The following is a 23,184-nucleotide window of genomic DNA, read 5'->3' on the forward strand; positions in this document are numbered from 1 at the left end:
ACATATTCTCACTCATAAGTGGAAGTTGAGCACTGAGAACATATTTACATGGGGGGGTGCAGGGGAACATCACACATCAGGGCCTGTTGGGGGGTGGGGAGCTGGGAAGGAATAGCATTAGGAGAAATACCTAATATAGATGATGGGTTGATGTGTGCAGCAAACTGCCATGGATCATGCATACCTATGTAACAAACCTTGACCTTCTGTATATGTATCTCAGAACTTAAAGTATAATTGCAACCTCTGCTTATTTTCTGGTTTCCATTTGCTTGGTAGATTTTTCTCCCAGTTTAAAATTTTGAGCCTATGGGTGTCATTGCATGTGATGATGGTCTGTTGAAGACCACATACCAATGAGTCTTTCTTCTTTTTTTTTTTTTTTTTTTTTTTTTTAATTGCATTTTAGGTTTTGGGGTACATGTGATGAACATGCAAGATTGTTGCATAGGTACACACATGGCAGTGTGCTTTGCTTCCTTCCGTCCCCTCACCTGTATCTGTCATTTCTCCCCATGCTATCTTTTCCCACCTCCCCACCCCCTCGCCCCTCCCCCATTTCCCCCCAACGGACCCCAGTGTGTAGTGCTCCCCTCCCTGTGTCCATGTGTTCTCATTGTTCAACACCCGCCTATGAGCGAGAATATACGGTGTTTGATTTTCTGCTCTTGTGTCAGTTTGCTGAGAATAATGGTTTCCAGGTTCATCCATATCCCTATAAAGGACGTGAACTCATCGTTTTTGATGGCTGCATAATATTTTATGGTGTATATGTACCACAGTTTCCCTATCCAGTCTATCATCGTTGGGCATTTGGGTTTACAATAGCAAAGACCTGGAACCAACCCAAATGCCCAACGAGTCTTTCTTCTTTATCTGGCTTGCCACTGTGCTTTTTAATTGGGCATTTAGCCTGTTTACATTCAGTGTTAGTACTGATATGTGTGGATTTGCTGCTGTTATCGTTTTGTTACTTGGTTATTATGCAGAATGGTTTGCTTTATGGCTTTTTAGTATAACTTGTCTGTGTAGCTAAGTGTGTTTTTGTAGTGGTCTGTAATTATCTCTTATTTCTGTATTTAGTGCTTCTTCCAGGAGCTCTTCTAAGGCACATCTAGTGGCAACAAATTTTCTTAGAATTTGCTTTCCTGAAAAAAGAGTTTATTTCTCTTTTGTTTATGAAGCTTAGTTTGGCTGGATGTAAAACTTTGGGTTACACATTTTTGTTTTTCAGGATTGTTAGATATAGGTTCCTAATCTCTTCTGGCATGTAGGATTTGTGCTGAGAGGTCTGTTGTTAGTTTGTTGGGTCTTTTCTCAGTGACCTGCCATTTCTCTCTAGCCTTTAACACTTTTTTCTTTCATTTCAACTGCAGAAAATCTGATAATTATGTGCTGTGAATATGACCTCACAAAACATTTTGTGTGGGTCCTCAGCATTTTCTGAATTTGAATATTGGCCTCTCTAGTTAGGTTGGGTAACTTTCTCATTGGTGATATCTTTAAATAGGTTTTCTAATTTGTCTTCTTTCTTCCTATCTTTTTTGGAATGTCAACAAGTCCTAGATTTGGTACATTTATGTTAGCCCAGAATTTATGGAGGTTTTGTTTATTTTTTAAAGTCTTTTTTATTTTTGTTTGAAATTTTTTATTTTAGAAAGCCATTCTTCAAGCTTCAGTATGTATTTCTCAGCTTGGGTGTTCTGTTGCTAATGCTTGTGATTTCATTTTGTGGTGTGTTTTTCTGCTCTATCAAGTTAGTTGTATTCTTTTCTATACTGACTATTTTGCCTTTTAGCTCTTGTATATTTTATTTTATTTTATTTTATTTTTTTTTCTTTTTTTTACTGCATTTTAGGTTTTGGGGTACATGTGATGAACATGCAAGATTGTTGCATAGGTACACACATGGCAGTGTGGTTTGCTGCCTTCCGTCCCCTCACCTGTATCTGTCATTTCTCCCCATGCTATCTCTTCCCACCTCCCCACCCCCCGCCCCTCCCCCATTTCCCCCCAACAGACCCCAGTGTGTAGTGCTCCCCTCCCTGTGTCCATGTGTTCTCATTGTTCAACACCCGCCTATGAGCGAGAATATACGGTGTTTGATTTTCTGCTCTTGTGTCAGTTTGCTGAGAATGATGGTTTCCAGGTTCATCCATATCCCTATAAAGGACGTGAACTCATCGTTTTTGATGGCTGCATAATATTCCATGGTGTATATGTACCACATTTTCCCTATCCAGTCTATCATCGTTGGGCATTTGGGTTGGTTCCAGGTCTTTGCTATTGTAAACAGTGCTGCAATGAACATTCGTGTGCACGTGTCCTTGTAGTAGAATGATTTATAATCCTTTGGATATATACCCAGTAATGGGATTGCTGGGTCAAATGGGATTTCTATTTTTAGGTCCTTGAGGAATCGCCACACTGTCTTCCACAATGGTTGAATTAATTTACATTCCCACCAACAGTGTAAAAGTGTTCCTATTTCTCCACATCCTCTCCAGCATCTGCTGTTTCCCGATTTTTTAACGATTGCCATTCTAATTGGTGTGAGATGGTATCTCAATGTGGTTTTGATTTGCATTTCTCTGATGATCAGTGATGATGAGCATTTTTTCATATGTTTGTTGGCCTCCTGTATGTCTTCTTTTGTAAAGTATCTGTTCATATCCTTCGCCCATTTTTGAATGGGCTTGTTTGTTTTTTTCTTGTAGATCTGCTTTAGTTCTTTGTAAATTCTGGATATCAGCCCCTTGTCAGATGGGTAGACTGCAAAAATTTTTTCCCATTCTGTTGGTTGCCGATTCACTCTACTGACTGTTTCTTTTGCCGTGCAGAAGCTGTGGAGTTTGATTAGGTCCCATTTGTCTATTTTGGCTTTTGTTGCCATTGCTTTTGGCGTTTTGGTCATGAAGTCCTTGCCTACACCTATGTCCTGAATGGTTTTGCCTAGATTTTCTTCTAAGGTTTTTATGGTATTAGGTCTGATGTTTAAGTCTTTAATCCATCTGGAGTTAATTTTGGTGTAAGGTGTCAGGAAGGGGTCCTGTTTCTGCTTTCTGCACATGGCTAGCCAGTTTTCCCAACACCATTTATTAAACAGGGAGTCCTTTCCCCGTTGCTTGTTTTTGTCAGGTTTGTCGAAGATCAGATGGTTGTGGGTATGTTGTATTTCCTGTGAGGCCTCTGTTCTGTTCCATTGGTCTATATCTCTGTTTTGGTACCAGTACCATGCTGTTTTGATTACTGTAGCCTTGTAGTATAGTTTGAAGTCCGGTAGTGTGATGCCTCCCGCTTTGTTCTTTTTGCTTAGAATTGACTTGGCTATGCGGGCTCTCTTTTGGTTCCATATGAAGTTTAAGGTGTTTTTTTCCAGTTCTGTGAAGAAGGTCATTGGTAGCTTGATGGGAATAGCATTGAATCTGTAAATTACTTTGGGCAGTATGGCCATTTTCACGATGTTGATTCTTCCTAACCATGAACATGGAATGTTTCTCCATCTGTTTGTATCCTCTCTTATTTCGTTGAGCAATGGCTTGTAGTTCTCCTTGAAGAGGTCCTTTACGTTCCTTGTTAGTTGTATTCCTAGGTACTTTATTCTCTTTGTAGCAATTGTAAATGGCAGTTCGTTCTTGATTTGGCTCTCTTGAAGTCTATTACTGGTGTATAGGAATGCTTGTGATTTTTGCACGTTGATTTTGTATCCTGAGACTTTGCTGAAGTTGTTTATCAGTTTCAGGAGATTTTGGGCTGAGATGATGGGGTCTTCCAGATATACAATCATGTCATCTGCAAATAGAGACAATTTGATTTCCTCCTTTCCAATTTGGATACCCTTTATTTCTTTTTCTTGCCTGATTGCTCTGGCTAGAACTTCCAGTACTATATTGAATAGGAGTGGTGAGAGAGGGCATCCTTGTCTAGTGCCAGATTTCAAAGGGAATGCTTCCAGTTTTTGCCCATTCAGTATGATATTGGCTGTTGGTTTGTCGTAAATAGCTTTTATTGTTTTGAGATACGTTCTGTCAATACCTAGTTTATTGAGGGTTTTTAGCATAAAGGGTTGTTGAATTTTGTCAAAAGCCTTCTCTGCATCAATCGAGATAATCATGTGGTTTTTGTCTTTGGTTCTGTTTATGTGGTGAATTACATTTATGGACTTGCATATGTTGAACCAGCCTTGCATCCCTGGGATGAATCCTACTTGATCATGGTGGATGAGCTTTTGGATATGCTGTTGCAATCGGTTTGCCAGTATTTTATTGAAGATTTTTGCATCTATGTTCATCATGGATATTGGCCTGAAATTTTCTTTTCTTGTTGAGTCTCTGCTGGGTTTTGGTATCAGTATGATGTTTGTCTCGTAAAATGATTTGGGAAGGATTCCCTCTTTTTGGATTGTCTGGAATAGTTTCAGAAGGAATGGTATCAGCTCCTCTTTGTATGTCTGGTAGAATTCAGCTGTGAACCCATCTGGACCTGGGCTTTTTTTGGGTGGTAGGCTCTTTATTGCTGCCTCGACTTCAGACCATGTTATTGGTCTATTCAGGGTTTCGGCTTCTTCCAGGTTTAGGCTTGGGAGGTTGCAGGTGTCCAGGAATTTATCCATTTCTTCCAGGTTTACTAGTTTATGTGCATAGAGTTGTTTGTAATAATCTCTGATGATGGTTTGGATTTCTGTGGAATCTGTGGTGATATCCCCTTTATCGTTTTTTATTGCATCAATTTGGTTATTCTCTCATTTCTTTTTTATTAATCTGGCTAGTGGTCTGTCTATTTTGTTGATCTTTTCAAAAAACCAGCTCCTGGATTTATTGATTTTTTGAAGAGTTTTTTGTGTCTCTATTTCCTTCAGTTCTGCTCTGATATTAGTTATTTCCTGTCTTCTGCTAGGTTTTGAGTTTTTTTCATCTTGCTCCTCTAGCTCTTTCAATTTTGATGATAGGGTGTCAATTTTAGATCTCTCCTTTCTTCTCATGTGGGCACTCATTGCTATATATTTTCCTCTAGAGACTGCTTTAAATGTGTCCCAGAGATTCTGGTATGTTGTGTCTTCGTTCTCATTGGTTTCGAAGAACATCTTTATTTCTGCCTTCATTTCATTGTTTATCCAGTCAACATTCAAGAGCAAGTTGTTCAGTTTCCATGAAGCTGTGCGGTTCTGAGTTAGTTTCTGCATTCTGAGTTCTAACTCGATTGCACTGTGGTCTGAGAGACTGTTTGTTATGATTTCTGTTCTTTTGCATTTGCTGAGGAGTGATTTATTGCCAATTATGTGGTCAATTTTAGAGTAGGTGTGATGTGGTGCTGAGAAGAATGTATATTCTGTGGATTTGGGGTGGAGAGTTCTGTAAATGTCTATTAGGTTTGCTCGTTCCAGGTCTGTGTTCAGGTCCTGGATATCCTTGTTGATTTTCTGTCTGGTTGATCTGTCTAATATTGACAATGGGGTGTTAAAGTCTCCCACTATTATTGTGTGGGAGTCTAAGTCTCTTTGTAAGTCATTAAGAACTTGCCTTATGTATCTGGGTGCTCCTGTATTGGGTGCATATATATTTAGGATCGTTAGCTCTTCTTGTTGCAGTGATCCTTTTACCATTATGTAATGTCCTTCTTTGTCTCTTTTGATCTTTGTTGCTTTAAAGTCTATTTTATCAGAGATGAGAATTGCAACTCCTGCCTTTTTTTGCTCTCCATTTGCTTGGTAGATCTTCCTCCATCCCTTTATTTTGAGCCTTTGTGTATCCTTGCATGTAAGATGGGTTTCCTGGATACAGCACACTGATGGGTTTTGGCTTTTTATCCAATTTGCCAGTCTGTGTCTTTTGATTGGGGCATTTAGTCCATTGACATTTAGGGATAGTATTGTTATGTGTGAATTTGATGCTGTCATTTTGATGCTACCTGGCTGTTTTGTTGGTTAGTTGATGCAGATTCTTGATTGTGTTGCTGCTTTTTTACCATTTGGTGTGTTTTTGGAGTGGCTGGTACTGGTTTTTCCTTTATGTGTGTAGAGCCTCTTTCAGGAGTTCTTGTAGAGCAGGTTTGGTGGTGATGAAATCTCTGAGTGCTTGCTTGTTCACAAAGGATTTTATTTTTCCTTCACTTATGAAGCTGAGTTTGGCTGGATAGGAGATTCTGGGTTGAAAGTTCTTTTCTTTAAGGATGTTGAATATTGGCCCCCAGTCTCTTCTGGCTTGTAGGGTTTCTGCTGAGAGATCTGCTGTGAGTCTAATGGGCTTCCCTTTGTGGGTAACCCGACCTTTCTCTCTGGCTGCCCTTAGCATTTTCTCTTTCATTTCAACCCTGGTGAATCTGACGATTATGTGCCTTGGGGTTGCTCTTCTTGAGGAATATCTTTGTGGTGTTCTCTGTATTTCCTGGATTTGAATATTGGTCTGCCTTGCTAGGTTGGGGAAGTTTTCCTGGATAATATCCTGAAGAGTATTTTCCAGCTTGGATTCATTCTCTTCATCACATTCAGGTACACCTATCAGACGTAGATTAGGTCTTTTCACATAGTCCCACATTTCTTGAAGATTTTGTTCATTCCTTTTTGCGCTTTTTTCTCTGTTCTTGCCTTCTCTTTTTATTTCATTGAGTTGGTCTTCGACCTCTGATATCCTTTCTTCTGCTTGGTCAATTCGGCTGTTGAAGCTTGTGCATGCTTCACGAAGTTCTCGTGTTGCGTTTTTCAGCTCCATCAATTCACTTATTCTCCTCTCTATGCTGTCCATTCTCGTCAGCAGTTCGTCCAATCTTTTTTCAAAGTTCCTCTTTTCTTTGCGATGGGTTAGAACATGTTCTTTTAGCTCATTGTAGTTTCTTACTACCCATCTTCTGAAGTCTGATTCTGTCATTTCATCACCCTCCTTCTCCATCCGGTCTGGTTCCCTTGCTGGTGAGGAGTTGTGATCACTTTTAGGAGGAGAGGTGTTCTGGTTTCGGGAGTTTTCATCCTTTTTACGCTGGTTTCTACCCATTTTTGTGGGTTTATCCACCTGTTGTCTGTCTCTGTCCCAGGGAGTTGGAGCTTTATGAGTTTCCGTTGCACTACTGCCTTTTTTGATTTTTTTTTTTTTTTTTCAGGTCGGACCCGCCCAGCTAGCAGCACGCCTAGCCTCTGCCTGCCCGCAGGGGCTTTGCTGAGCTGCTGTGGGCTCCGCCCAGCTGCCCTGAGCTCTTCCCTGTAGTCCTTTTTATATGGGCGTAGTTAGAACTGTCTGGGCAATGGTGGCCCCGCCTCTGTTATGGCGGACTCTCTCTGTTGTGGCAGGTTGCCTCGGCAATGGCGGGTTGCCTCGGCAACGGCAGCCTGCCTCCGTAGCGGTGGAGAGTCTCAGTAATGGCGGAAGCCCCTCCCCCACGGAGCCGGACTGTCCCGGTTCAGCTGTGCTTGGTTTGAAGGGCTCAACCCAGAGGGTTTCCAATTACTGTTTTTGTTTTCGTTGTTGTTGGGGGTGGAGGGGTGGGACCAACCGAGCCTGATCACCTGGCTCCCTGACTCAGAGTCTTTTCTTTTAAGTTGAATGACCCCGCGTTCCGGTCGCTTGTTGAAAAGGCGCCGGGATCTCCCGTGCTGCGACTCACGGAGTCGGCTCGAACCGCGGCGCCGGCTCCTGGCGGATTTTTTGCCTAGGAATCTCCTGGCCTGACTCGCTATTTCAGATGAATGGGCTATTCTGCCGTCTCAGGGCTCTGCTCGCCAGCTAAGAGGGCTCCCAGACCAGTGGCTTTTGTACGGAGAACCGCAGCAACAGGGAGTGGTCACAGCAGCCGCGTGGGCGGAATCAGCCCCGCGGGGGCCAAAACAGCCGCACCTGCTGGGACTGCGACGCTGGCGACCCCTCTGCCTGGGTATCTCCTGGTCTGTGGGCAATAAGAGTTCGTCTGGAAATGCGGCGTCCACTCACCCTCTGCACTTTCACTGGGAGCTGAAGTCCTGAGCTGTTCTTAGGCGGCCATCTTGAAAGTCCTAGCTCTTGTATATTTTAAATGTTACTCCTAGCTTCCTTAGATTGGATTTTAACATTTTTCTGGATCTCAGTGATCTTCCTATCTATATTTTGAATTATATTTTTGTAATTTCAGCCATCTCTGCCTGGTTAAGAACCCTTGCTTGAGAAGTAGTGTGGTTGTTTGGAGAAAAGAAGACATTCTGGCTTTTTGAATTGTCAGAGTTCTTGTGCTGATTGTTTCTTATTTTTGTGAGACTGTTGTTTCTTTAATATTTAAGGTTACTGTTTTGTGGATGAGTTTTTTTTTTCCTTTTATTCTATTTGGTAACCTTGGGTGATTTGACTGTGGCATAACGTGGGTTCAGTTGACTGGCTACATTTCTGGAATATTTAAGGTGGCTAAGGCTCAGCTCAGTACTCCTGGATTACAATGCTCTAATTCTGGGGGACTGGTATCAGGTCTTTCTTTATTCCCTGGCTTCTAAAGTTTAGGAGCCTTCTGGAAAGGCTGAGGTGATCCTGGACCACTAGAAAGACCAAGGTACTGGCAGACCACGGGTCACAATAATTCAATGGATGGTGCCAGTCAAAGCACTTCATAGGTAAGTGGCAGCAGTATCTGCCCTTATTGTTATGTGCCAGTTGCAACTACCACTGCAGTATACATGCGTTTATGCTAGTCAGCTGCAGCAGGGTGCTAGGAGGTGCCAGGGCACTGGCCTTTGTGTGGGCATTCACAGCAATTGCCAGTATTGACAGCATTGTCTTTTGTGGTTATTCACAGCAGTGGCTGGCCATCATGCAGGTGTTTGCAGCAACTGGTTGCATTAACAGCACGACTCGGGGGATAGGGTTTCCTGGCAGCAACTGTGCATACATTCACACTAGTGGTGGTGTTATCATGAGGGTGGGGTGCTCTGATTGGCACAGGTTTGTGTAGGCCCTCTGTGCATGTTCCTGCAGATGGCAGTGGCTGCTTGAGGTGTGAGTTGGTCCACTTTTTCCATGCCTAGTTTCTGCTAGCAGTTGTTTCAGCCCGGAAAGGGGGCACTGGTGGGGACAGCACTGGCGTGCTTTCTGCTTCCAATGATATGACATGTTGGTTGCACAGCAGGGGGAAGGAGTAGCATACATAATTGTCGTGGCATGGAAGGGTTCACACAATTATGTGTGCTGGTAGAGAAGGAAAGATAAGGTCCACCCACACAAACTGGCACCAGTAAAGCAATGTTGGAGATCATTGTGGGTGAGTGCATGTTGGCAAAGTGGCACAGGGGAGGCTGCCGTAGTGGAAAGATATAAACTAGCTGGGATTGTCTGCTGGGACAGCTCTGTTCCAGAACTCTGCAGGTCATATCTTGTCTACCAGCACAGGAACTATGATGCAGGTCTCCAGGAGGTACCTAGGGCTGCACTGCAAGCAGGCATGGCCAGGCTGGGACCCTGGGAGAAGCCAGCAGAATGTGGGGTACTCAGATTGGACTGATCCTGTCTCATGGGCAAAACGGCCCTGCAGAGTTCAGGTCTGACACTTCTCCTAGGCCTATAGTATCCTGTGGGAGACAGTCTAGCCTAGGGGCATGAGCAACCTTTGCTGTGTTCATTCAGATATTCTGGCATCAAGTCTTCCAGACTCTGCTCCAGCTTAAGTTCTGTCCCTACCACGTCTCTGAGCAGCTCTCTCTGCTAATCCAAGTGTCCATGGTGGTCAAGGGTATTTTTCCTGCTATGATTCTAGAGGCCCATGCTGAAAATGGGTTGCTTCTTGACTGTTCGATTTACCTTTTCCCCAGATGTTTTTGGGAGTGAGGAGCAAGTCCCAGTGAACAGTAGCCCTGTGCATTGTTCCTAACTTCCTCCCCATTCAGCCCAGCATCTGTGTCTTCCCTCCATCCACCCTCATTGCCTTCTCTCTGAAGATCTTCTAGGAGTGTGCTAGTCTTTCCAATGCCCCAACTTTTTGTGAGAAATGTTCCTTCTGGCTACATCTAGAGAAAAAATATTATTTTTATTTAATAATTTTTAAACATTCTTTTCTGTGATCTTTTTAGGAATGCCCAATTCTTCTGGACTCATGAACCGTCGTGATGCCATTTCCAAAACAGATGCCACTGTGGTAGCATTACTGAAGGAAGCTGGTGCCATTCCCCTTGGCATAACTAACTGTAGTGAGTTGTGTATGTGGTATGAATCCAGCAACAAGATCTATGGCCGATCCAACAACCCATATGATTTACAGCATACTGTAGGTGGAAGTTCTGGTGAGTTGGACATTTTAGTAGGACATCAACCTCTGTGCTAACAATAGTAATTATCAATTGTATTAATTAACATGATATCGTATAGCATCTATAACCTATAAAAATGGACACAAAATCCCAGTGTATGTGTGTGTTGATGGAGAAGAAATGGGGATCATGTAAGAGCCTTGGTCAACTCTGATATTTTGAAGATGGATACAGGAGAAGTAGCTAGCAAAGGGAATTGAGAATAAGCCACAAGTGACATAGATGGGAAACATAATAAACTGTATAGAGGCTAGAGAAAAAGCGTATAGAGACTAGAATTATCAAAGCTTTTATTAAACCTGAATGAATGCTTATGTGGGTTAGCAAAATATGTTTAAGCTTCTGGGTGCTAAAGCTACATAGACATTTGATACTTCTTTTACTATGTGACCTTGATCGCATGAAGTAGGTGCTCAGGAGGTCAGTTTCCTTTGCTTATAAAATGGCCACATTAAAGAAATTAGACTTGTAAGGTTATTGTGATGATAAAAAATTTGTGTGACTTCAGGTTTCTGGTCTAGCATATACGGAGTTTAGAAGTTTTTACTCCAATTCACACAATAAGAACAAAGATGGAACAAACTGAAAATTAACAACCACTTTTAGATTTATCAATATGATGAGGTAATGGGAAAACGATGGTTTTCCACAAAACTGAATGAAGAGACAGGCAGATACAAAGAATCAAAACTTGGTGGAACAGAAGCCTAGGAGCAGAAAATTTTAGAGAAACCAGCACAGAGATAAAATCCTAAATTATAATTGATGAATTGCTGGAGGTTCAGTATGAAAAAGTTTGAGAACCAAAATTTATGATGGTGGGTGAGTTTTAGGGGCCCCACACAATTTTAAAAGTTTTATCCTCAGGAGCCCTATTGTGTTTCCAAGTGAAGATTGGAGAGAAATATTCTCTTGCTTCTTACACTGGGAGGGAAAGAAAAAGTAGCCATTTTGAAACACGACTTTCAAAGCATACTATTCTTCTAACAAGGAATGTCCCCAGAGAAACTATTTTATCAGAACCTAACTGAGTGAAGTTTTACAAAAAATTAATGGACTTGATCTAGAGGAAAGGAAATATACAACTCCAGTCCTCTCTAGGCTTTCTGTCCTACTGAAGGCATCAAAGCAGAATAAAATTGGGATGTACATGTTAGGCTCACAGAGCATGGGAACACGCTAACTAAATGACTGAGACCTAATCATATGAGTATAAAATACTTCCTCTCCTTGCCTTCATACCAATCCACTACACAAATAGCGATTTTGTATAATGGGGATTCTAAATAAACTAGAAGAACTGTACATCATAGATGTTATTTAAGAAGCCTCTAGGGAAACCCAAAGACAACAAGGGAGGTGAAAACAATGGCACCAGTTGAAAATATTACACCTGACATCTATGGCTACAGGAGACAGTAAACACATACTAATCCCTAGCCAGGTAAACATAAAACCTCACCTTAAAAGCCAAACACCTCAAGTTCTTTTATCTCAGTACAACATATTTAGCTTTCAACAAAACAATTATAAGGCATACTAAAAGACAAAAATCACAGTTTGAAAAGACAAAGCAAGCATCAAGATTAGATTCAAATATAGCAGAGATATTGAGATTATCAGACTGATAATTGAAACCATTTGTCGTTACTATGGTAAGAGCTATAATGGAAAAAATGTTAAACATGCAAGCAAAGATCTGTAATGTAAGAAGACAGATGAGAACTTCAAGAATCAAAAAGAAATGCTAGAAATAAAAAAATAAAATAAAAGAACATCTTTGATGTGCTCATCAATATATTGTACACAAAATAGGAAAACTTCAGTGATGTGGAAGATCTGTCAACAGGAACTTCGGAAACCGAAATGTAAAAAGGAAGAAAAATAATGAAAAAGACAGAACAGACTATCTAATAACTGTGGGAGCACAAATTCATGGAATACACATATATAATTGGAACAGCAGGAAGAGAAGACAGATATTTTAAATATTTGAAAAAAAATCTACACCTAGCATACTATTTCATCCATAGAAGACTAAAAAGAAAGAAAAAAATAAAGAAGAAAAAACACTCACTATCTATACAAGAACAAAGGTAGAATTATATTGGTCATTTCTTCAGAAACCATGCAAATAATAAGAGATGGGGCTCCACTCTGGGGGGCCAAGGTAGGTGGATCACTTGTGGTTAGGAGCTTGAGACCAGTCTGGCCAACATGGTGAAACCCCATCTCTACTAAAAATACAAAAATTAGCCAGTAGTGGCAGCAGGCGCCTGTAATACCAAGCTACCTGGGAGGCTGGTGCAGGAGAATCACTTGAATTCAAGAGGCAGAGGTTGCAGTGAACTGAGATCACACCACTGCACTCCAGTCTGGGTGACAGAGGGAAATTCTGTCTCAAACAAAACAAAACAAAAACAATGGAAGTCAAATATTTAAACCATTGATGTAATCATTAACTTAAAACTATCTAGCAGAACTATTCTTCTAAAGTGAAAAAGAAATAAAGATGCTCTGAGACAAAGAAATATTGAAGGAATTTGTTGCCAGTACAGCAATAGAGTAAGAAATGTTAAAATATGTTTTTCAGAGAGAAGAAAAATAATACAGACCAAAAACTTGTATTCATGTAAAAAAAAGTTGAAATGAATGACAATGTTAGATGGGATGGAATAAAGGAATTGGGAATGTTCTTTTATAAGGTAATCACACTACTTGGGAGGTGGCAGAATGTCATTTGAAGGAGATGAGTTAGTTCTAAAGGTATATTGTAAACTCAAGGGCGAAAATTAAAGTAAAAAAAGTATTTAAGTGACAACAGAGGAGAATAAATGAAAACATACAATATAGTCAGTTAAAACCAGAGACTTAGCCTCCCCCACAAAAATAGTGGGAGAACTTAACACCCCACTGAAAATATTAGACAAATAATTGAGACAGAATATTAACAAAGATATTCACATCTTGAACTTAGCTCTGCATCAAGTGGACCTGATAGATATCTTCAGAACTTTCCACCCCAAACAATAGAAAACACATTCTTCTCATCATCGCATGACACATTCTCTAAAATTTATCACATAATTTGAAGGAAAACGTCCCTTGGCTGGGCATGATGACTCATGCCTGTAATCTTAGCACTTTGGGAGGACAAGATGAGCAGATCATGAGGTCAAGAGATCTAGACCATCTTGGCCAACATGGTGAAACCCCATCTCTATGAAAAATACAAAAATTAGCTGGGCATTGTGGCACATGCCTGTAATCTCAGCTAGTTGAGAAGCTGAGACAGAAGGGCTTGAACCCAGGAGGCGGTGGTTGAAGTGATCCGAGATTATGCCACCGCACTCCAGTCAGGCAACAGAGCACAAGTGTCAAAAAAAAAAAAAAAATCCTCATTAAATGCAAAGAAACTTCAATCATATATAAAAAAACAATCTCTCGGATCACAGCACCATCAAATTAGAACTCAAGATAAAGAAAGTCACCCCACACCACACAACTACATGGAAATCGAACAACCTGCTTCTGAATGACTTCTGGATAAATAAATAAGTTAACACAGAAATCAAGAAGCTCTTTGAAACTAATGAGAACAAAGACACAATATACCATGAATCTCTGGGCCTCAGCACTGTTGAGGAGGAAATTTATGGCACTAAATGCCCACATCGAAAAGCTAAAAAGATCTCTAAACTCGACAATCTAACATCACTACTAAAAGTAGTATAGATGTAAGAGCAAACAAACCCCAAAGCTAGGAGAAAACAAGAAATAACCAACATTAGAGCAGAACTGAAGGAGATAGAGACACGAAAAATTCTTCAAAAAATTAATGAATCCAGGAACTGCTTTTCTGAGAAAAAAAAAAAAAAGGAAAAGAAGAAGTAAAAGACTGCTAGATAGACTAAAAAAGAAGAAAAGAGAGAATGAAATAGACAAAATCAGAAATGATAAAGGAGTTATTACCACTGACCCCACAGAAATACAAACAGCTATCAGAGATCACTTCATATACCTGTATGGACAAAACTAGAAAATTTAGAAGAAATGGAAAATATTTCTGGATTTGTACACCCTCATAAGACTGAACCAAGAAATAATTGAATCTCTAAAGAGAACAACAATGAATTCTAAAATTGAGGCAGCAGTAAATAGCCTACAAAAAAAAAAAAAAAAGCCTAAGCCTAGGACCAGATGGATTTACAGCTGAATTCTACCTCAGGTACAACAAGGAGTTGGTTCCATTTCTTCTGAAGTTATTCCAGAAAATTGAAAAGGAGGGACTTTTTTTTCTGACTCATTTTATGAGGCCAGCATCATCCAGATAAGAAAACCTGGCAGAGAAATAATAAAAATAGAAAACTTTAGACCAATATTTTTGATGAACTTCAATGCAAAAATCTTCAATAAAATACCAGCAAATAGAATTTAGCAGCACATCAAATAGCTTATCCACCACAAACAATTTGATTTCATCCCTAGCATACAAGTTTGTTTCAACATATGCAAATCAATAAACGTCATTTGTTGCACGAACAGAACTAAAGATAATAAAACACATGATTATTTTAATACATGCAGAAAAGGCCTTTACTGAAATTCAACATCTCTTTATATTAAAAACTTTCAATAAACTACTTATTGAAGGATATACCTCTAAATAATAAGATCTATATATGACAAACTCACAGTCAATATCACTGAATAAGCAAAAGCTGGAATGGGCAAAAGCATTCCCCTTGAAAACCAGCAGAAGACAAGGATGCCCTCTCTCACCACTCCTATGCAATATAGTATTTGATGTTCTGGCTGGGCAATTAGGCAAGCAAAAGAAATAAAGAGTATTTAAATAGGAAGAGAGAAAGTCAAATTACCTTTGCTTGCAGATTACACAGTCATATATCTACAAAACCCCATCATCACAGCCCAAAAGCGATTTAAGCTGATAGACAACTTCAGCAATTTCTCAGAATACAAAATCAATGTGAAAAAATTGCTACAATTTCTATGCACCAGCAACACACAAGTGGAGACAAATCATAAATGAACTCCTAATCACAATTACTACAAAGAGAATACAACACCTAAGAATAGAGCTAACAAGGAAAGTGAAGAAATTCTTCAAGGAGAACTACAAACTAATGCTCAAATAAATCAGATAGGACACAAACAAATGGAAAAAAATTCCATGCTCATGGATAGAAAGAACCATTATCATGCAAATGGCCATACTGCCCAGAGTAATTTATAGATTCAATGCTATTCTGATTAAGCTACTATTGACATTCTACAGACAGTTAGAAAAACAAAACAAAACAAAACAAACAAACAACAACAACAACAAAAAACAACTATTTCAAAATTTATACAGAAACAAAAAAGAGCCCCAAATGGCCAAGAAAATCCTAAGCAAAAACAACAAAACTGGTGACATCATGGTACCCAACCTCAAACTATACTACAAGGCTACAGTAACCAAAACAGCATAGTACTGGTACCAAAAGAGACACATAGACCAATGGAGCAGAATAGACGACTCAGAAATAAAACTGCACAACTATAACCATCTGATCTTCTACAAACCTAACAAAAACAAGCAGTAGGGAACGTGTTCTCCATTTAGTAAATGGTGCTGGGAGAACTAGCTAGCCATATGCAGAAAATGGTAACTGGGCCCTTTCTTTACACCTTGTACAAAAATTGACTGAAGATGGATTAATGACTTAAATATAAAACAAAAAACTATAAAAACTTTAGAAGAAAGTCTAGGTAACACCATTCAAGACATAGGCATGGGTAAGGATTTCATGATGGAAACACCAAAAGAATTTCAACAAAAGCAGATTGACCACCAGAATCTAGTTAACTAACGAGGCTCTGCACAGCAAAAGAACCTATCATCAGAGTGAACAGACAACCTACACAATGGGAGATAATTTTTGCAATCTATTCATCTAAGGTCTAATATCCAGTCTACAAGGAACTTAAACAAATTTACAAGAAAAAAAAAACCAGCAACAAAAACAAACATTAAAAAATGGGCAAAGGACACGACCAGAGACTTCTTAAAATAAAGCACTCATTTAAAATAAAGCAGACAACAAACATATTTTAAAAAACATCATTGATCATTAGAGAAATGCATGTCAAAACAACAATGAGATGCCATCTCACACCAGTCAGAATGGCAACTATTAAAAAATCAAGGAGCAACAGATTCTAGCTAGCTTGCAGAGAAAAAGGAATGCTTTTACACAATTGGTGGGAATGTAAATTAGTTCAACCTTCGAGAAAGACAGTAGCAATTGATCAAAAATCTAGGAGCGGAAATACCATTTTACCCAGCAATCCTATCACTGGATGTATTAGTCAGGGTTCTCTAGAGGAACAGAACTAATAAGATAGATTTATACATCAAGGGAGTTTATTAAAGAGTGTTGGCTCACAGAATCATGACGTGAAGTCCCACAGTAGGCCGTCTGCAAGCTGAGGAGCAAGGAAGCCAGTCTGAGTCCCAAAACCTCAAAAGTAGGAAAGCTGACAACACAGCCTTCAGTCTGTGGCCAAAGGCTCGAGAGCTCCTGGCCAGCTACTTATGTGAGTCCAAGCATCCAAAAGCTGAAGAACTTGGAGTTTGATGTTTGAGGACAGGGAGTATGCAGTATGGAAGAAAGATGAATGCTGGAAGACGCAGAAAGTTTGCTTTTTTCAATTTCTACCTGCTTTATTCTAGCTATGCTGATTAGATGGTGTCTGTCGTGATTGGGGATGGGTCTACCTCTCCAGTCCCCTGACTCAAGTGTTAATCTGCTTTGCAACACTGTCACAGACACACTCAGGAACAACACATTGCATTCTTCAATTTAATCAAGTTGACACTCAATATTAACCATTAAACTGGGTATATACCCAAAGGAATATAAAACATTTTATTATAAAGATACATGCACACATGTGTTTATTGCAACACTATTCACAATAGAAAAGACTTGGAATCAACCTAAATGCCCATCAATGATAGACTGAATAAAGAAAATGTGGTACATATATACCATGGAATACTAAACAGCCATGAAAAGGAAAGAGATCAGGTCCTTTGCAGGGACATGGATGGAGCTGGAAGCCGTTATACTCAGTAAACTAATGCAGGTATAGAATACCAAGCACAGCATGTTCTCACTTATAAGTGGGAGCCGAATAATTAGAACACATAGACACATTGTGGGGAACAACACACACTTGGGCCTATTGGGGGATGTTAGGGAAAGGAGAGCATCAGGAATAATCGCTAATGGTTGCTGGGCTTAATATCTAGGTGATGTGTTGATCTGTGCTGCCAACCACTACGGCACACCTATGCCAATGTAGCAAACCTGCACATCCTGCACATGTACCCCAAAACTTAAAAGTTGATGAAAAAATAATAAGAGCTCTCTTCTATGTAGGAGAATTAAGAGAAAGCAGACACACACACACACAGATCCAAGTAAGAAATATCCTCAGAGCAAAACTTATCAGTAATTGCTTTAAAATGTAAATGGCTTAGTAGTCTCAAATAATATAGATAAGTAGAATGGATTAAAATTATTATCTAAATGTATGCTGTGAACGAAAGACTCACTTTGGATCTAGAGACACAACAAGTTTGAAAGTGAAATGATGGAAAAAGAAATTCTATGCAAATAGTATATTAGATAATTTATTTGCAAGTATTTTGTGTTTTCTGTAGGTGGTGAGGGCTGCACATTGGCAGCTGCCTGCTCAGTGATTGGTGTGGGCTCTGATATTGGTGGTAGCATTCGAATGCCTGCTTTCTTCAATGGTATATTTGGACACAAGCCTTCTCCAGGTAATGTTCATATAAAATTATGAAAGAAGAAGGATATATACCCAAAGGAATATAAAGAGTGGCGCTGAGATTCATGGCGCTTTTTTTTTGCCCAGGAACCTCCAGGCCTGGCTCCCTGTTCAGTCCCGTCTTTAATCTGATGAATAGGCGACTTCCGGGGGCTCCAATTGCCAGCCAAAAGGGCACCCAGACCAGTGTATTTTGTAGGGAGAACTGTCGGCTGGTGCACTAACAAAGCAGTTGTGCGGGGCAAAGCAGTTGTGCCCACCAAAAGAACTGTACTGGGCAAAACAGCCACGCTGGTGACCCATGGGGCTCCTCCACCTGGGAATCTCCTGGTCCACAAGTAATAAAAATGCGGCGTCCACTCACCCTCTGTGCTTTCACTGGAAGCTGCAAATCTTAGCTGTTCCTAAATGGCCATCTTCTGTAGTGCTCCGAGTTATTATTTTTGTTTTATCTTGCTCCTCTAGCTCTTTCAATTTTTTGACAATAGGATGTTGATTTTAGATCTTTTCTCGCTTCTCATGTGGGAATTTATTGCCATAAATTTCCCTTTAGACATTGATTTAAATGTGTCCGAGAAATTCTGGTACGTTGTGTCTTCATTCTCATTGGTTTCAAAGAACATCTTTATTTCTGCCTTCATTTCACTGTTTATCCAGTTGACATTCAGTAGCCAGTTTTTCAGTTTCCATGAAGTGTGGTTTTGAGTTAGTTTCTTAATACTGAGTTCTAATTTTATTGTACTGTGTTCTGGGAGACTGTTAGTTATGATTTTCATTCTTTTGTATTTGCTGAGGAGTGATTTACTTGCAATTATGTGGTCAATGTTAGAATAGGTGCAATGTGGTGCTGAGAAATATGTATATTCTGTGGATTCAGGATGGAGAGTTCTGTAGATGTCTATTAGGTCTGCTTGGTCCAGATCCAAGTTCCAGTCCTAAATAACCTTGTTAATTTTTTGTCTCCTTGATCTATCTAGTATTTACAGTGGAGTGTTAATGTCTCCCACTAATTGTGTGGGAGTCTAAATCTCTTTGTAGATCATTAAGAACTCGCTTTATGTATCTGGGTGCTCCTGTATTGAGTGCATATACATTTAGGATCATTAACTCTTCTTGTTGCATTGGTTCTTTTACCATTGTGCAATGTTCTTCTTTGTCTGTTTTGATCTTTGTTAGTTTAATGTCTATTTCGTCAGAGAGTAGGATTGAAACTCCTTTTTTTTTTGCTCTCCACTTTCTTGATAATTCTTCCTCCATCCCTTTATTTTTATCCTATGTGTGTCCTTGCATGTGAGATGGGTTTCCTGGATACAGCACACTGATGGATCTTGCTTTCTTATCCAATTTGCCAGTCTGTGTCTTTTGATTGGGTTATTTAGACCGTTAACTGTTAATACTGTTTTTTTTTGTGTGTGTGAATTTGATCCTGCCATTTTGATGCCAGCTGGATGTTTTGGCCATTAGTTGATGCATTTTCTTCATTGTATCATTGCTCTTTGCCATTTGGTACATTTTTGGAGTGACTGGTACTGGTTGTTCCTTTCCTTCTTCATTTCTTCTTTCAGGAGCTCTTGTAAGGCTGATCTGGTGGTGACAAAATCTCTCAGCAATTGTTTGTCTATAAAGGATTTTATTTCTTCTTTGCTTATGAAACTTAGTTAAGCTGAATATGAAATTTCAGGTTGAAAGTTCTTTTCTTTAATGATGTTGAATATTGGCCCCCACTCTCTTCTGGCTTGTAGGTTTTCTGCTAAGTGATCTGCCGTGAGTGTGAAGGGCTTCCCTTTTTGGTAACCCAATCTTTCTTTCTAGCTGCCCTTAGCATTTTTTCCTTCATTTCAACCCTGGTGTATCTGATGATTATGTGCCTTGGGGTTGCTCTTCTTGAGGAATATCTTTGTGGTGTTCTCTGTATTTCCTGGACTTGAATGGTGATCTGCCTTTCTAGGTTGGGGAAATTCTCCTGGAAATACCCCGAAGAGTGTTTTCTAGCTTGGATTCATTCTCTTCATCACATTCAGGTACACATATCAAATGTAGATTAGGTCTTTTCACATAATCTTATATTTCTTGGAGGCTTTGCTCATTTCTTTTCACTCTTTTTTCTCTAATTTTGCCTTCTCATTTTATTTCATTGAATTTATCTTCAATCTCTTATACCAATTTTTCTGCTTGGTCTATTCAGGTATTGAAACTTGTGTATGCTTCGTGAAGTTCTCGTGCTGTGTTTTTCAGCTCCATCAAGTTTTTTACATTCTTCTCTAAGCTGTTTCTTCTAGGTAGCATTTCATATAACCTTTTCTCAATGTTCTTAACTTATTTTCATTGGGTTAGCACATGTTCTTTTATCTCAGAGAAGTTTGTTACTACCCACTTCTGAAGCCTGTTTCTGTCAATTCATCAGTCTCATTCTCCACCCAGCTTTATTTCTTTGCTGGTGAGGAGTCGTGATCCCTTGGAGGAGGACAGGCATTCAGGTGTTTGGTGTTTTCATCCTTTTTCCACTGGTTTATTTCTATCTTCATGGCTTTATCTACCTTCGGTCTTTGTAGTTGTTGAGTTTCAGATGGGGTCTTTGAGTGGATGTTCTTTCTGTTGATGTTGAAGCTGTGACTTTCTGTTTCTTAGTTATTCTTCTAACAGTCAAGCCTCTCTGCTGCAGGACTGCTGGAGGTCCATTCCAGATCCTGCTTGCCTGGGAATCCCCTGCATGGACTGTAGAACAGTAAGGATTGCTGCCAGTTTTTTTCTGTTATTTCCATCTTGGAAGGGTACCCACCAGATGTCAGCCTGAGCTCCCCTTTATGAGGTGCCTCTTTGGATATACAGGGTTCAGGGAGCTGCTTGAGGATAGAGTCTGTTTCTTGTAGGAGCTCAAGTTGTGTGTTGCGAGTTCCATTGTTCTGTGCAGAACTGCTGGCAGGTACGTTTATGTCTCCTGCAGCAGAACTCATAAACCACTCTTTTCCCAGGTTCTCTATCCTAGGATGGTTGAGCTTTATTTAAAAGTTCCTGATTTGCTGCTGCCTTTTTTCATAGATGCCCTGCCCAGCAGGGAGATAGTCTAGTCACAGTCTGCCAGCAGAGGCATTTCTGAGCTGCCATGGGCTCTGCCCAGCTGCTGTGTGAACTTTCTTCTGGTAGTGGCAGACGCCCTTACCCACACTGAGCTGGACAGTCCTGGGTACAGCTGGGCTTGCTGCAAAACTCTCAGTCCAGTGCGTTTCAGATTTCTTGTTTTGTGGGGGTGGGACCCTTTGAGCCAGATTACCTTGCTCCCTGTCTCAGCCCACTCTCTTGCAGTTGAATGGGAGGCTCTGTCTCCCAGATCTTCCAGGCATCAGCTGAAATGGCTGCCCAGATTTGTTTGAGTTTTTGTATGCCAACCCATGGCACCAGCTGAAACAGCTGTGCTGGGAACTCATGGCCCTTTTCCTCCCTGGTCTGTGGGCAGTGAAATCTCATTTGGAAATGTGATCACTCACCCTCTGCATTGTTCTTGCTGGGAACTGTGCTCCAGAGCTGTTCCTATTAAGCCATCTTGGATCATCCTTTTGAATCTCTCAATGTTATTAAATAAAACTTGCTACTGTTTATTGAGTACCAACTTTGGGATTGGTACGCATAATTGTGTAAGGTGTCTCCTATAACTAATTTTGTTTAATACCTAAAGTAGTTTTTTTCCAGAAAGATATCCCCAGTTTACAAATGACAAATTGAAAGCTCAGAAAGATTAAATATACTTGCCCCAAATTAAATAGTTAAGTAAATTATAGTGCTAGGATTCAAACCTAGTTAGATTACAGTAGGCTGTACTAAAATGACTTATCAGTTGCATTTGATTTTTCGTCATTTAAAAGGTTATAAAATACCATTTCAGAAACATTGGAAAGAAAAAGTTAAATTCTGTCAGCTTAAAACTCCAGTTATTAGCATTTGTTATTTTTTCAATTAATGCAAAGTGTATTTGTTTTCTATTACTTATGGTGGTAAGTATGCCAAAGCAGAGTCTCTTCATTCAAGGAACTTAAAGTCTTCTAGACTTTTGGAAAACTGATTTAAAGGTAATATAACTTAGTATAATACATAGAATGGTCGTATGGTAATTCAGAATATTTTGAAGTTTAGATTAATCATAAAAATATGCTGAGGATACTCATTTTATCATGGTTTTTATGAATCAGTATTATAATAATGGTCCATGTACACCATGGAAAACTGTGTCACCATGAAAAAGAACAAGATAATTTCCTTTGAAGGGGCATAGATGGAGCTGAAGACCATGATCCTTAGCAAACTAATGCAGGAACAGAAAGCCAAATGCAACGTGTTTTTGCTTGTAAGTGGGAGCTAAGTGATGAGAACACGTGAACGCATAGAGGGGAACAACAAACACTCAAGGTTTTGTTTCCACTTACAAGTGAGAAAACAAGTGAGTACTTTGTTTTCTGTTCCTGTGTTAATTAGTTTAGCATAGTGGCCTCCAAATGAATCCATATTGTTGCAAAAAATAAATTTATTCTTTTTTATGGCTGCATGGTATTTCCTGGTGTAAATGTACTATGTTTTCTTTATTGAGTCAACTGTTGATGGGCAGCTAGATTGATTCCATGTCTCTGCTATTGTAATACTCTGTGATAAACATATGAGTTCATGTGTCTTTTTGGTAGAACAATTGATTTTTCTTGGGGTATATATCTAGTAATGGGATTACTGGGTTCTAAGTTTTTTGAGGTAACTCTAAACTCCTTTCCAAAAGACAGAACTAAATTACAAGCTTAACAACAGTATACAAGCATTCTCTTTTCTCTGCAGCCTCATCAGCATCAGTTATTTTTGGATTTTTAAATGATTGCCATTCTGACTTGTGTGAGATAGTATTTCATTGTGGTCTTCATATGCATTTCTCTGATCATTAGTAATATTGAGCATTTTTTACCTCTTCTTTTGAGAAGTACCTGTTCATGTCACTCACTTTTTAATTGATTATTTACTTTTTGTATATCTTCTTTTGAGAAGTGCCTGTTCATGCCATTTACTCATTTTTTAATTGATTACTCTTTGCTTAATGA

The 23,184-nt window shown here is 39.6% G+C and overlaps 1 protein-coding gene across 5 annotated transcripts in view; it reads left to right on the forward strand.

Annotated features, from left to right (window-relative positions):
• FAAH2 (fatty acid amide hydrolase 2) overlaps positions 1 to 23,184 on the forward strand; it is a 182,947-nt gene that overhangs the window by 50,876 nt on the left and 108,887 nt on the right. For all 5 annotated transcript variants that reach the window (XM_074392272.1, XM_074392273.1, XM_003943989.2 and 2 more), the window contains 2 exons: positions 10,013 to 10,222; positions 17,985 to 18,104. In XM_074392272.1, the coding sequence (XP_074248373.1) occupies positions 10,013 to 10,222; positions 17,985 to 18,104 (330 nt within the window). The remainder of the gene's footprint in view (positions 1 to 10,012; positions 10,223 to 17,984; positions 18,105 to 23,184) is intronic.

This window comes from Saimiri boliviensis, chromosome X, assembly GCF_048565385.1.
Source record: "Saimiri boliviensis isolate mSaiBol1 chromosome X, mSaiBol1.pri, whole genome shotgun sequence".
NCBI lineage: Eukaryota > Metazoa > Chordata > Mammalia > Primates > Cebidae > Saimiri > Saimiri boliviensis.